This window comes from Callorhinchus milii, unplaced genomic scaffold (assembly GCF_018977255.1).
Source record: "Callorhinchus milii isolate IMCB2004 unplaced genomic scaffold, IMCB_Cmil_1.0 Scaffold1, whole genome shotgun sequence".
In the NCBI taxonomy this organism is placed as follows: Eukaryota; Metazoa; Chordata; class Chondrichthyes; order Chimaeriformes; family Callorhinchidae; genus Callorhinchus; species Callorhinchus milii.
This window is the reverse complement of record NW_024704742.1, coordinates 84,332,170-84,347,846: the sequence shown is the minus strand read 5'-3', so window position 1 is coordinate 84,347,846 and position 15,677 is coordinate 84,332,170. Positions and strand designations below refer to the sequence as shown.

At 46.5% G+C, this 15,677-nt stretch overlaps 1 protein-coding gene across 2 annotated transcripts in view; it reads right to left on the bottom strand.

Annotated features, from left to right (window-relative positions):
* Positions 1-10,825, bottom strand: part of ric1 (RIC1 homolog, RAB6A GEF complex partner 1) — a 96,952-nt gene extending 86,127 nt beyond the window's left edge. For both annotated transcript variants that reach the window (XM_007906525.2, XM_042332637.1), the window contains exon 1: positions 10,664-10,825. In XM_007906525.2, the coding sequence (XP_007904716.1) occupies positions 10,664-10,804 (141 nt within the window). In that variant the 5' untranslated portion in view covers positions 10,805-10,825. The remainder of the gene's footprint in view (positions 1-10,663) is intronic.
* Between the last annotated feature and the right edge of the window lie 4,852 nt (positions 10,826-15,677).

Genomic DNA, 15,677 nt, shown 5'->3' with positions numbered 1-15,677 from the left:
AACGGGTTCCTACTTACTGCTAGGTAAACAGAGGAGTGTGGAGTAAGGAAACTCGCCCAACGTTTCGCTCTGCTGGGAATCGAACTCAGGTCTCTCACTTGCGAGGCGAGTGCTCCAACCACTGAGCTACAGGACTCCATAAATTACAAGTTAATTTTCTTGACTGGAATTGAATCTGTTTGAAGTCTTATTCAAACTAATTCTCCCAACACCAATCTACATTGAAGCAATTAAAGACTGAACAATGCCATGTTGTCTTACACTAACTACAAATCAACTACAAACAGTTCATGTAAGTGAGCTTGTCTTTGAACCAGAATATGATCAGAGGGGAAGGAAGTGCAGTGCAAAAGAATGTGACAAAACGATTTTAAACTTGAATTATCAATCAGTCTACCACTGATCACAGGGTAATTCAATTAACCTTCCAGGCTTTTTCCATACATTCATTCCCAATTTTGACGTATCTATTTCCTCACCTCTGGGCAATTCTGAGTACTCTTATATCTGCCTCCTGCATAAAATCCTCCAACAAATCACAATCTGTAAACATGACCCATCTTGTTTTGCACCATAAATCAGACAAGAAATGGTCCCTAAATTCTTTCCTTGATCTAGCTACTCTTTATTCTTAGATCCTCCTGAACCATTAAAGTAATTTATATTTCGCTCACTGGTGTGAAGGTTTTGGATACCATTCTTCCTGGGGCAACATTTAGGCCATTGCACCCTGATTCAATCCAACTTATAAAAGTTATGCTTCCAACACCTGGCTTCAGTCCAAATTGTCTTGAGGGAACTTTCTCTGCTCATAAAACCACCATCAGAAATACTAACAAGTAATCTGGAATTCCTCCCACTGCTTCATTCTCTTCTATGATGACAGGGAGACTAATTTACAAACAGATGTCACTGGGAATCAAAAGTAAAGACATGAACATGAATTAGGAACTGGCTAAAGGAATGAAGCAGAAGGTAATCATACAGAAGCTCAGTGTTGAAATGGGTGCAAGGAAATATTGAGCGAGGAATCTTGGGAATCTGTCTTGGCCCCCCTCCCCTTTCTTAGTGGACATAAATGATGTGGAATCACACATTCAGTACAAGGTAGCTAAATTTGTGGCATATACCAAGCCAGAGGGAACTGTGGAATCAGAAGAGGCAGCTAGGATCTTATTTTTATTAGATTAGCTGGGTGTCCAACATGCTGAAGCCCATCACAATGCTTAACAGCATTCAAACTAGACCACGTGTACGCTACCTATACACAGAAATGTCAATGTCTGGAATGGAATGCACACTCTTCCTGGAGGGACACATCCTGCTTACTAATTCAAGAGAACTTTGCGCAGGTTGGCAAGAGACAAGACTTGGAGACCCCAGAGAGTGTGCATTGGGGTACTGCTGGAGTTCAACCAGTTAAAAATGCATAGCTTGTCACTGAGGGCAAACTTCCCTCTCCTTCTCCAACTAGTAGCACCCTATCTGTTAGGGCTTTGGCTTGTAGGGTTAGCAGGAGCTGAGTGGGAAGAACTCCTGCTCCTAGTGACTGATTGCCTCTCCAAGTCCTGCTGATGTGCCTGAATTCAGTTAAGAAATAACTTTGTGGTACAATAAGTCACTGTTTCAATCTTTTCTCCCTCTCGCTAGGACAGCGTTGTCAAACCATAGAGCCACAGGCCATATCTGACTCATGAAGGATCTCGGTGTAGCTCACAGACATCGTGGCTTCAGCGGAAGCATGCATCTCAGATAATTCCCTCTGACAATTTGCTTACAGAGACATGTGCATGGCTATTTAGATGTGTTATATGTATGAGATAAAAAGTTTCTCTAATCAGCCTGTTCAAATATTCAGTTGAAATAATCATCTAAAATAATACTCCTCTTGAGTAAAAATAATTGCAGTGAAACTCTTTTCAGTAGCCGGATCTAAATATCTGTGAATCAACATTTTCTGTGATGAGTTTCACCAAAGGGAAATACAGATCTCTCTTGACAAATGCACATTTGCGGGCAGAACTCGTAGTTGCACAATTGTTTTCACCGAATCTTTAGAGTGCTCTAACCAATACGCTACAAATAGCCCAGGAGCCTGTTTGCCTTGTTTATTGTTGCCTCACATTGTTTGACATAATGAACAACAAATCAACTAACACCCCTGGATCTCTTTCAGCTTCTCCCTTGGCAAATTCAATCCCATTCACAGAGTACTTGTATTCCCAATTCTTGGATCCTATATGCAATACCTTGCATTTATTGGTGTTAAACTTAATTTGACAGTTATTGGCCCACATGCATACCCTATCAAGCTCTCTTTGTAGGACCTTCGCTGCCTCTTCTGAATCCACAGTCCCCCCAACTTGCTATCAAGTGAACAGGGACATTCAAGTACAGAACCACATCCACAAATGGTTGAATTATGATGGAGAGACACACACAAAACATAAACCTTTTTTCTAAGGATAGTTTGTTGTCCTGCTGTGCATTTCTTGTTATTTCAGGTTAAGTTTTGTATCATCTGCAATATTTTGTCTCAAATATTTTAAATCTAAAGACCTGTACTTCATAGACAAAATAGATAACTTTTTAATTTGTCAAATGATTTGCTAATAGAAAACACTAGGGTCTAATTCATGAACCACAAAGGAATTGTAAGCAACAAATGCTGCATGTTGTACGTGGCAAATTAAATCTTTCAGAACTCTGCTCAAATGCCAATATCATTTCAGATTTCCAAGAAACTGGAATAGTGACCGAAGGAAACTCCGGTCACCCTGGCCTTTGATATATGTCAATTCATAACTATGCAGAATTTCTGACTGCTGGTCCCCACACATATCGAAGTTACAAAAGCTATGATTAATGAATCTTTCCACAACAAATATGTGGATATTTTCTTGTCCCACTGATAAGATAGGCATATGTCAAGGTAACTAGATATTTTTCCTCAAGCTTGCACCACTTAAAACAAGGTCGCATGAGTGTTACAGGAGTATAAATATATGGCACCCCAGCTATGTTTTGCATTTCCCACAAGTGATCCAGCAACCTCTTGAGGATAGAATCATGCATTAGCTCAGGCAACCAGTGTTAGGAAGATTAATCGTGCATGTATCATTCCACGAAACAAATGGAAAACGTTCTCAGAGAATGTTTTTAATACACTGCTCGCATCACTGACCAGCAGTTTTTGGAGAATAAGCCACTCACATCACATTTGAGACAACCAATTAGATGTCAGTATGCCTCAGGTGGAAGCTCTCTTGCTTCTGGGTCACAACATTATGGGAATCAAGCATCACGTTAGGCTTTTGAACTCAATTGAGGATAAACCTCCAGTACAGTACTATGGTACTGCTGCAATGTTGATAATGTCTTCGTTCAAATCGGATTTTAAATGGGATGACATACCAACTGACTATTCAGGTGGAAAGAAATATCCCTAGCTGTTATTTGAAAAAAGGGAATTTGACTATTGTCCCTACTGACAATTTTGTAAAGCAAATTGGTCACTCATTGTAGGCGGTTTGTAGAACATTGGCTGCGATGTTTCCTACAAACACACAGAAGGTTACAGAATGTTACAGCGCAGAAATAGGCCATTCAGCACAACTACTTCATGGCAGTGTTTATGCCACATATGAGCCTCCATCCCTCCTAATCTCATTTCCGATATTCGTCTATTCCCTTCTCCCTCATGTAAACATCAAGTTTCCTCTTAAATAAATTGGTGCTTTCTGCTTCATCCATAACTTCCAAGTTATCGATCTTTGGCAATACAGCCTTTCTTTAATCATATTACATAAAATTACATAGATATCACATAATACCATAGTTCATTACCATGCAATAGAAATTGCTTGTGAAGCATATGATATGATTTCAGTCTATGCAAGGATTATATGATCAGATCATATGCCCAAGTACCGAAATACTACCAAAATCTTGACTTATTTCCAAGCACAAAATCAGTCTCTTCTTTTATGTGAAGGATAGAACAGTCCTTAGCTTGACAATCCTAAACTCACAGTAACAGCAAAGGCCATAAGTAAACCTTACATTTAAATAATTATTTAGAAACTGTTCTACAGTTACATTGCAACAGCAACAGGTTAAATTTCAGTAACCTAATCAAAGCAACCATAATTTACAATAATTAATATTTGTATAGCATTCTTCACATTGGGAGGACGTCTCAAAGTGCTTCACACAACTGACTGGAAGACAAAAATGGTGGCTGAAAGCACGATCGTTTGAAGGAGGGTGGAGGGATAGTAGAGGGACTCCAGGACGGGGTCCAGAGAGCAGGACCAGAATGGCTAAAGGCTTGCTCACCAGTGGTGGGGAGGACTATGTGAAGTAGGCTGGTGTTGCAGGAGGTTGGATGGGGCAAAGCCATAGAGGCATTTGAAGGTCAGAATGAGAATCCTGGATACAATCCATGTGGGGATGGTGAGCCAGTGGAGCTGAGCAAGGATGACAAGCTTATGGAGCTTTGTGCGAGAGTGGGCACAAGATGGGAGTTCTGGATCTTCTACACCTTGGGGCTGAGGTTTGGTCAGAGGCAGGCAATGTGAGGGAGGTGAGGAAAGCAAGTCTGGCAAGCAAGGCTTTGGGAGTAATTGAGCGTGGAAGTGATGAAAGGGTAGACAATACAACCTGTGGGTGGGGGAAGAAGTAGTGGCAGAGGTAGGTGACGTTGTGGAGGTGAGTGAAAACAGAGCTTGTGAGCCTGAATGCACGACTTGAACCAGACTTTCAACCGGAGTCATGACCAACAATCCCCCAAATAAAATTGGTCATTCATTTCAATGACTGTGTGTGACATTGCTGTGCACAAACTGTCTGCCATGTTTGCCCATAAAAAAATCACTACACTTTACAGCATATCCTATGGAGCGCTTTGAGAGATCCTCCTGACCCGAAAGGTGCTATACCAAAGCAGGTATTATTATTATTATTATTAAGGGCACCAACGCAAGTTGATGCAATTAGTGCCTGAGATGAGAAGCCAAATCAGGAAAGCCTCAGTCTTGTCAATAATGAGCAGTATAACAATAACAACTTGATATCATATAACACCCATCACTTGGGGTAGCATCTTGTTACACTTAACAGTGGTGGAGCTCTATCACAAGGCAGAGAGCGGGGGAGGTGACCGTAGGCATGGTTGAAGAGGAAGGTCTTCGGGTGTGACCTGAAGACAGACGAGGAGTGAACAAGGCAGAGGGAGTGAGGCAGAGAGTGCCAGAATCTTGGGGCGCAATGGCTGAAAGTGCAGCGCCGACGGAGGAGCACAGGGGATGATGGACGGGCAGGAGGCCAGAGGAATGAAAGAGATTGGTAGAGGAGTTGGGTATAATAGGTCATAGAGGCAGAGAAATGCCAGGGCATTAAATGATTTGTACTCGAATTTGAGGATCTTGAAAATTGATTCATTCTGCAATAGGGAGCCAGTAGAGCCCGGCAAAGACTGGGTGATTGGGTGGGGGGGGGGTTAGTATGGATGAAGATACAGGTTTGAATTAATTGGATTTTATGAATAGTGTAGTTGGGGAGACCAGCGAAGAGGAAAAATCAAGACAAAAGGTGACAAACGCATGGATAAGGACAGTAGAAAGCTAAAAGTGATGCATGCAATCAGCTATGTAAAAAAAAACGAAATGAGGAGCAAATCAACACATTTGGATCAAATATATTCCAGATCCTCAGTCTAGTGTTTAAATCCCTCCGTTCCTTGACGCCCCTCTATCTCTCTAACCTCCTTCCTCCCCACAACATTATCCGCTAACTCCGCTCTACTGGATCCGGCCTCCTCCGTGTCGCCCGAATCCTTCGCTCCACCATCGGCAGCTGTGCCTTCAACCACTATGCCCCAAAACTTTGGAACTCACTCCCTCAACCCCTTCACCCGACCCCTCCTTCCCCATCTTCAGGTCACGCCTGAAGATTGGATAAGACTGATTGTTTACGTCAGTACTCATAAGTGACCACACAACATTGGATACCTACATATTAACTGCTTGCAGAATTATCTTACAAAAGTAGAGAAGCAACAAACAGAAAACACCACTACTTTCACTGAAAAATATTGCAATTCCACAGCGGGCTCAGAAAGCTATCAGAGGTGAATAACAACAACAACTTGGATTTATATAGCACCCTCCACAGGCGTCTCAGAGCGCTTACTGCACAAGTACAAAAGATGTATCTAATAATGCAATAATAATCATTGTATTTAATAGAAGGACTAGAAGTGTGTGAATGGAAGGAAGAGGTATTCATAACATCGAGGCTCGACCACGCAACCTCCTTGCTTGTCAGCCTCCCCAACAACTCCCTCCATAGGCTGCAGATCAACCAGAACTCTGCAGCCTGTGTCCTCTCCAGCACCAGGCTCTGTGACCTTATCATCCCCATCCTCGCCCGACTCCACTGGCTTCCCATCACACAGAGGATACAGTTCAAGATCCCGGTTCTACCCTTCAAAACCCTCCATGGCCTTACTTCCCCTGCCTCTACAACCTCCTAACCCCCTACCAACCTGCCCGCTCCCTCTGCTCAGTGGGCTCCGGTCTGCTTCAGGTCAGTGTTACAGACACTACAGACACAGACACTATTAACCAGTCTCTCTCCTCAGGATCAGTCCCACTCGCCCTCAAAACCGCGGTCATCCCCACCCTCCTTAAAAAACCTACCCTCGATTCCTCCAATCTCGGCCACTACCACCCTATCTCAAACCTTCGAGTCCTACCTCACAAACCGCCAGCATTACATTTCTGCAAATAGCTTTTCTTTGCACTTCCATCTGATCACTTGCGGGGTACCCAAAGGATCCATCCTTGACCCCCCTTCTCTTCCTCATCCATATGCTCCCTCTCGGTGATGTCATCCGCAGACACGGGGTAAACTTCCACACGTATGCGGATGACACTCAACTCTACTTATCCACCTCCAGCTGCGACTCTCAGTGCCCCGATATTCTGTCAGCTTGTCTGTCAGACATCAGAAGCTGGATGAGCGCAAATTTCCTGTAGTTAAACGTCAACAAGACGGAAGCCATACTCTTTGTCTCCCGCCAACGTCTTCTGTCCCACGAATCTGACCTCCTCAACCTCCCCGACCTGACCATAAGACTCCCTGAACCCGTATGCAACTTAGGCGTCAGGTTCGATCCCCAGTTATCCTTCCTCCCCCACATTCAGTCCCTGACCACCACCGCTTTCTTCCACCTCCACCAAATTGCCTATCTCCAATAATACCTCACCCCCAAAAGCTGCTGAAACCCTTGTCCTCGCCTTTGTCACCTCTCGGCTGGATTACTCTAACGCCCTCCTCATCTTTCTCCCCTCAAATCCAGCTCAATCGGCAATCCGCCATCCGGCATTCTCACCCGCACCAAACTTCGTACCCCGATTACCCCAGTCCTTGCCAATCTCCACTGTCTCCCTGTCACAGAGCCGATCAACTTCAAGATCCTCAGTCTAGTGTTTAAATCCCTCCATTCCTTGGCACCCCCCTATCTCTCTAACCTCCTCTCTCCCCACAGCAGTACCCGCTGGCTCCGCTCTACTGGGTCCGGCCTCCTCCGCATCCCCTGAATCATCCGCTTCACCATCCAAGGCCGTGCCCTCAACCATTATGCCACAAAACTTTGGAACCCCCTCCATCAAGCCCTTTGCCTCACCCCCTCCTTCAGGTCGCGCCTTACAACCTTTGTTTTCAACCGATTCTACCATCACCTTCCCCATACCCCAGGCTCGGCCTTGGGCTCCACCACTGTTAAGCGCTCTGAGACGCCGCCTGTGTGACTGGATGGCTGTAGTGACTGTGGGGCTGTAGTGACTGTAGTAACTGTGGGGCTTTGGTGGAAGTGGAGACTGTGTGGCAGTGGAGACTCTGGTGACTGTGTGGCTGTAGTGACTGTGTGGCTATAGTGACTGTGTGGCTGTAGTGACTGTGTGGCTGTAGTGACTGTGTGGCTGTAGTGACTGTGTGGCTGGAGGCTGTAATGACGGTGTGGCTGGAGGCTGTAATGACGGTGTGGCTGTAGTGACTGTGTGGCTGTAGTGACTGTGTGGCTGTAGTGACTGTGTGGCTGTAGTGACTGTGTGGCTGGAATGACTGTGTGGCTGGAATGACTGTGTGGCTGTAGTGACTGTGTGGCTGGAGGCTGTAGTGACTGTGTGGCTGAAGTGACTGTGTGGCTGAAGTGACTGTGTGGCTGAAGTGACTGTGTGGCTGGAGGTTGTAGTGACTGTGTGGCTGGAGGCTGGAATGATTGTGTGGCTGTAGTAACTGTGTGGCTGCAGTGACTGGGTGGCTGGAGGCTGTAGTGACTGTGTGGCTGTAGTGACTGTGTGGCTGGAGGCTGCAGTGACTGTGTGGCTGTAGAGACTGTGTGGCTGGAGGCTGTAGTGACTGTGTGGCTGTAGTGACTGGAGGCTGTAGTGACTGTAGTGACTGTGTGGCTGGAGTGACTGTGTGGCCGGAGGCTGTAGTGACTGTGTGGCTGTAGTGACTGGAGGCTGGAGTGACTGTGTAGCTGGAGGCTGTAGTGACTGTGTGGCTGTAGTGGATGTGGCTGTAGTGACTGTGTGGCTGTAGTGACTCTGTGGCTGTAGTGACTCTGTGGCTGTAGTGACTGGAGGCTGTACTGACTGTGTGGCTGTAGTGACTGTGTGGCTGTAGTGACTGGAGGCTGTAGTGACTGTGTGGCTGTAGTGACTGTGTGGCTGTAGTGACTGGAGGCTGTAGTGACTGTAGTGACTGTGTGGCTGGAGTGACTGTGTGGCCGGAGGCTGTAGTGACTGTGGCTGTAGTGACTGGAGGCTGTAGTGACTGTGTGGCTGTAGTGACTGTGTGGCTGTAGTGACTGGAGGCTGTAGTGACTGTGTGGCTGTAGTGACTGGAGGCTACAGTGACTGTGTGGCTGTAGTGATTGTGTGGCTGTAGTGACTGTGTGGCTGTAGTGACTCTGTGGCTGTAGTGACTGTGTGGCTGTAGTGACTGGAGGCTGGAGTGGCTGTAGTGACTGGAGGCTGTAGTGACTGGAGGCTGTAGTGACTGTGTGGCTGTAGTGACTGTGTGGCTGTAGTGACTGGAGGCTGTAGTGACTGTGTGACTGTAGTCTGTAGTGACTGTGTGGCTGTAGTGACTGTAGTCTGTAGTGACTGGAGGCTGTAGTGACTGTGTGGCTGTAGTGACTGTGTGGCTGTAGTGACTGTGTGGCTGTAGTGACTGGAGGCTGTAGTGACTGTGTGACTGTAGTGACTGTATGGCTGTAGTGACTGTGTGGCTGTAGTGACTGGAGGCTGTAGTGACTGTAGTGACTGTGTGGCTGTAGTGACTGTGTGGCTGTAGTGACTGGAGGCTGGAGTGGCTGTAGTGACTGGAGGCTGTAGTGACTGGAGGCTGTAGTGACTGTGTGGCTGTAGTGACTGTGTGGCTGTAGTGACTGGAGGCTGTAGTGACTGTGTGACTGTAGTCTGTAGTGACTGTGTGGCTGTAGTGACTGTAGTCTGTAGTGACTGTGTGGCTGTAGTGACTGGAGGCTGTAGTGACTGTGTGGCTGTAGTGACTGTGTGGCTGTAGTGACTGGAGGCTGTAGTGACTGTGTGACTGTAGTGACTGTATGGCTGTAGTGACTGTGTGGCTGTAGTGACTGGAGGCTGTAGTGACTGTGTGACTGTGTGACTGTAGTGACTGGAGGCTGTAGTGACTGTGTGGCTGTAGTGACTGGAGGCTGTAGTGACTGTGTGACTGTAGTGACTGGAGGCTGTAGTGGCTGTAGTGACTGTGTGGCTGTAGTGACTGGAGTGACTGTAGTGACTGGAGGCTGTAGTGACTGTAGTGACTGGAGGCTGTAGTGACTGTAGTGACTGTGTGACTGTAGTGACTGGAGGCTGTAGTGACTGGAGGCTGTAGTGGCTGTAGTGACTGTGTGGCTGTAGTGACTGGAGGCTGTAGTGACTGTAGTGACTGGAGGCTGTAGTGACTGTAGTGACTGTGTGGCTGTAGTGACTGTAGTGACTGTGTGGCTGTAGTGACTGTAGTGACTGGAGGTTGTAGTGACTGTAGTGACTGTGTGGTTGTAGTGACTGTAGTGACTGTGTGGCTGTAGTGACTGGAGGCTGTAGTGACTGTAGTGACTGTGTGGCTGTAGTGACTGTAGTGACTGTGTGGCTGTAGTGACTGTAGTGACTGTGTGACTGTAGTGACTGTGTGTGTAGTGACTGTAGTGACTGTGTGTGTAGTGACTGTGGGTGTAGTGACTGTAGTGACAGTGGGTGTAGTGACTGTAGTGACTGTGTGGCTGTAGTGACTGGAGGCTGTAGTGACTGTAGTGACTGTGTGGCTGTAGTGACTGTAGTGACTGTGTGGCTGTAGTGACTGTAGTGACTGGAGGCTGTAGTGACTGTAGTGACTGGAGGCTGTAGTGACTGTAGTGACTGTGTGGTTGTAGTGACTGGAGGCTGTAGTGACTGTGTGACTGTAGTGACTGGAGGCTGTAGTGGCTGTAGTGACTGTGGCTGTAGTGACTGGAGGCTGTAGTGACTGGAGTGACTGGAGGCTGTAGTGACTGTAGTGACTGGAGGCTGTAGTGACTGTAGTGACTGTGTGACTGTAGTGACTGTGTGGCTGGAGTGACGGCACTTACCCGGCTGTACCACAGGCTGAGCTGACTCGGCGACACGAGGGCGAAGAGGAGCCTCCGGGAGTCGGGCTGGAGGTGGAAGGGCCTCTCGGAGCCCCTGAGGGGACAGAGGAGGCGGCGCGGCCACCCGCTGAGGAAATACATCCCGGGATGGCCGGGAGGGAGGGAGTGAGAGGGAGTGAGAGGCAGAGGGAGGGGGAGGGAGTGAGAGGGGGAGTGAGAGGGTGAGTGGGTGAGTGAGAGGGTGAGGCGGGGCGCAGGGCTGCCGTCTGGGTGTCAGTGAGCGGCTGCCGGCGCCGCGCGCTCTGACTCGCCGTTGCTCGCGCTCAGACTCCGTGTCTGTGACGCGGCCGCCATCTTGTGTCCGACCGCGCCGGATGTGAGGTCACAGCCGCCGCCACAACACCCGGCCCGGAGCGCCGAGCGCGAGCGGAGCAGCAGCGCAGAGCAGAGCGCCACCCGCGGGAGAGGAGCGAAACCCGGACTGGAAGTCAACCCCCCGACCCGGAGCGATTTTTGTGGTGTCAGCCGAGTGTCTGACAACAACAACAACGAGATTCCATTTATAGAGCGCCTTTCACGTCGGGAGGACGTCCCGAGGCGCTGCACAGTTGGGTCGGGACCCGAGCCTTGGGGGGGAAATGGTCAGGGGGAGGGGAGGGAGGGAGCGAGGAGGGGGTAGAGAGTCGAGAGGGGAGCTGAGGGCACGGGCGAAGAGAACGCGTGTGGAAACCCGTCCCCGTGCTTAAGAGTATTCAAACCAAACTCCATCGGACGTACACGTGGCAAAGAGCCAAGGCTCGGGGACCCCAGAGTGTGCATTGGGATACCGCTGGAGTCTAACCGGCTCAAACCATGACAGGCTCGGCAACTGAACATGGGAATCCAGTCAGCCCTCTGTGGTGGTCCGGGTAACCCGGCTCCTGAGCCGGGCGGGTCCGCAGTACTCCAGGGCACTGCTGATGGCAGCACAGCCACCCTGGCTCGTCGGCAGGACCTGGAAGGGCAGACCAGTCACTGGGGGAGGGAATCATCCCACAATAGCTCTTGTTAAAGCTACAAGCCAAAGCCCTAAAGGGTAGGGTGGTCCTAGCTGGACAAGCTGAGGGAAAGCTTGCAAGACAGCGATATCATTGGCAAGTTATGCGGTTTCAGCTGGTTTGACTCCAGCAGTACTCCAGCACACACTCCTCAAGCCTTGGCTCTTGCCAACCTGCACCTAATATTTTCTGGAATTAGATAAGCAGGATGCATCCCTTTCAGAGAGAGTGTGAATTCCATTCCAACAATTTATCTCAGGAATTTTATGTGTAAGTTGGATGTTTGGGAATTCTAGCTTGGTTTCGATACTCTTAAGCGTGGTGATACATTTTTTGCATGTGTCAGACCAAAAAAAGGTAAATGTAGCTGCAAATTTGCACACAGCAAATGTCCCATAAACAGTCATGAAGTGAAAGTCCAATTTAATTTACAGGGCTGTTGGCCAGGGCACTGGAAGGAACTTCTTTCTTTTTTCAAACAGTGCTACAGGATTTTCATATCTCCCTGAACAGGCAGACAGGATCTCAGCCTAATGTCTCATCCAAAGATATTAGATGATAAAAATAAACATGACCCAAACTCAGTGAAATCAAGTTATGCAATCCACTATCTCTTTCATTGCAAAATATTCTGTGGATGTATATAATAAAATACTGATGTTATGAGTCACAAGCAAATATGAATAAATGATAAGATAAATTTATCTGATTGCTAATAAAATGAAGCTATCCCAACAGTGCTTGGTAGCAGTGAGTAAGGCAAACCAGATGCTAGGCTGTATTAAAAGGGCAATATTGAGCCGAAATAGTAGGGCATTTCTGCCACTTTACAAATCACTGGTGCGACCATACTTGGAATACTGTGTGCAGTTCTGGTCACCACAATATAAAAAAGATATTTCAGCGATTGAGAGGATACAGATGAGGGCCACCAAAATGATAGAGGTGATGGAGGCATTAGACAATGTGGAGTAATTAGATAAATTGGGCATCTTCACACTGGAGAAGAGAAGGTTGAGGGTCAATGTGATTACGGTCTTTAAGATTCTGAAGGGAATAGCTAATGTAGACCATTACAAGCTGATTTATCTTGTACTGAACAGTAGAACCAGAGGACACGGCCTACAATTGAAGGGGGGTAAATTCAGAAAAAATCTGTGGAAATACTACTTCAGTGAGAGAGTAGTAAACTTATGGAACACTTGTTTCAATAACAAATTAGATAGATTTCTGATAGAAAATAATATCTCGGGAAAGAGTATATAGTTTGGGGCACGACATGTCAAGCGACTGGCAGGATGCTGAAAGGTGAACTAGATGGACCTTGGTCTTCTTTCGCCTAGCAAATTCTTATGTTCTTATATACCATTCCCACACAAAGAAATAGACCTGATCTAGTTGATTCCATTTTGCTCATAATGTGTGATTCATAGTAGAATAGTTCCTGATATGCTGGGTGATGTTATTCAATGGGTTCAGAAAGAAGTGAGTAGCTATGACTTACAACTTCATATCAGTTCATATAAGTAAATCTTTGAAGGTGACAGGACAGGTCGATAAAGCTGTTAAAAAAAAGCATATGGGATACTAAGCTTTATAAGTAGGCGCATAGAATACAAAAGTCAGGAAGGTATGATGAACCTTTATAAAACACTGGTTAGGCCTTGGTAGAGGCTAGAGACTGTTCAGTTCTGGGCACCACACTTTAGGAAGGATGTCAAGGCATTGGAGAGGATGCAAAGGAGATTTACCAGGATGGTACCAGGAATGAGGGACTTCAGTTATCAGGAGAGGCTAGAGAAGCTTGGGTTATTCTCCTTGGAGCAGAGAAGTTAAGAGGAGACTTAATAAAAGTTTTCAAAATTATGAGGGAATTCGATAGGGTGAACACGGAGAAACTATTTCCACTGGCGGGTGGGTCAGTAACGTGAGGACACTGATTTAAAATAGTTGTTAAAAGAAACAACTATTGAGGAGAGGTGAGGAGAAATTTATTTTACACAGCGAGTTGTCCGGATCTGGAATGCATTGCCTGAAAGGCGGTGGAAGCTGATTCGATAACAACTTTTAAGAGAGAAGTAGGTAATTATTTGGGGTGGACAAGGTTGCAGGGCTATGGGGAGAGCGTGGGGGAGTGGGATTGAATTGGATAGCTCTCTTCAAAGAGCCGGCACAAACATGATGGGTTGAATGGCCTCCTTCTGTGCTGTACAATTCTATGATTCTATAAACTACAAACCTCTCTGATTGTCTTTGACACGAAAAGCAGCCTAAACAAGATAAGCAGTGTTAGTACAACAAGATTAGCCCAGGTACCAGGACACACAGTTCAGCATTTTATTTCATTTGGTCTTTCACAAGGCAATATTCCTGTTTGAGTAAAATTGGCAAGCAATTTATGGATTGCTGGATGAGGGAGGGGAAAGTAATTATGGGAAACATCACAAATCGATTGACGGTTTTCCATTGCATTTTAACAGAGTTTAGGTTACATGAAGCATAAAATTCCACTAGTTTTCTATTAGACTAGTATGTTTTCACAAGATGAAAATATTGATTTGTGTAAAAAGGGCCCTTCAGCCCATTTGATTTCATTCTTCTTGAAACCTCCCATCACAGTCTCAGACCACTTTTTAAATAAGTTTAGTGTCCTGGCCTTAACTTCTTTTACTGGCAACCTGTTCCAGTCTTTGATTACCCTCAGGGAAAAGAACTACTTCCTGGTAATTGTCCTGAAATTGCCCTTTGCTACTGAACCTGTGCTGTTTTGTTCTACTGTTACAGTGCATTCAAAATAGTGTTTCCAAATTCTAATAAAAATTTTATCTTAAAAATCTTAAAATTTAAGATTGTCCAGAATTGTGTAAAATTCTGAAATTCAGTCTTAATTTGGAAGCCAGTATTCCACAGTTCTTGAAATAGCTTGAAAAGCCAAATTAATGTTTTTTTTTACAGTCTTACACTACCTAGATGAAATTTTTGGTCGCAGATTAAGTTCATAATAAATATTATATTTTTTTTGCTCCTTGCTCTTACTCCTGCCCATTTTAGTGGTGTTGTATCATTATGTATCCTATTCATGAATGCATTTCTGGTTAAATGCTCCTCCGCAGCCCTCATTTTATTTTCCCATTGAGGAGATTGGTGCCAGGCTTGTTCACACGTAGCTTGTCCATTCCATAATTCTGTATAGGTCATTCTTGCCTGAGAACTGGTCCCAATGTCTTATTAGAAGAATCTAAACCCTTCCCTCCTACACCAAATCTCCAGCCAATTATTAACCGGCCATATCGTCCCAATAACAACAACAACTTACACTTATATAGCGCCCTCACACAGAGCAGGGTCTCAGAACACAATATAATGGTGGAGCTTGATTCCAAGCTGGGGGTGCATCGGGGGAGAAAGGTGGCCGTAAGCACAGTCGAAGAGGAAGGTTTTCAGGCGGGACTTGAAAAAGGGGAGAGAGGAGGCAAGGCAGAGGGATTGAGGGAGAGTGTTCCAGAGTTTCTGGGCATAGTGGCTGAAAGCTCAACCTCCAATGCTGGAGGGGAGGGCGCGAGGAACAAGCAGGAGGCCAGTGCCAGTTGAGCGGAGGCACCGGGTGGTGGATTGGGGAGTGAGGAGGTTGGAGAGGTTGGGAGGTACCAGGGAGTGAAGGGATTTGAACACGAGTGTGAGGATCTTGAAGTCTGTGATGGGGAGCCAGTGGAGCCTGGCCAGACCTGGTGAGATGGGAGTACAGAGTTTGGTCTGGGTCAGTATGTGGGCAGCAGAGCTCTGAATGAACTGGATCTTTTTACTAGTGTAGCTGGAGAGATCAGCAAGGAGTGCGTTTTAGTAATCCAGGCGGGAGGTGACAAACGCATGCACCAGGGTTTCAGCTGCATTTGGGATAAGGTACGGTCGGATGCAAGCAATGTGGCGGAGATGGAAGAAGGCGCCTAGATTGCGCACTGGTTCAGTGAGTGTGAGGG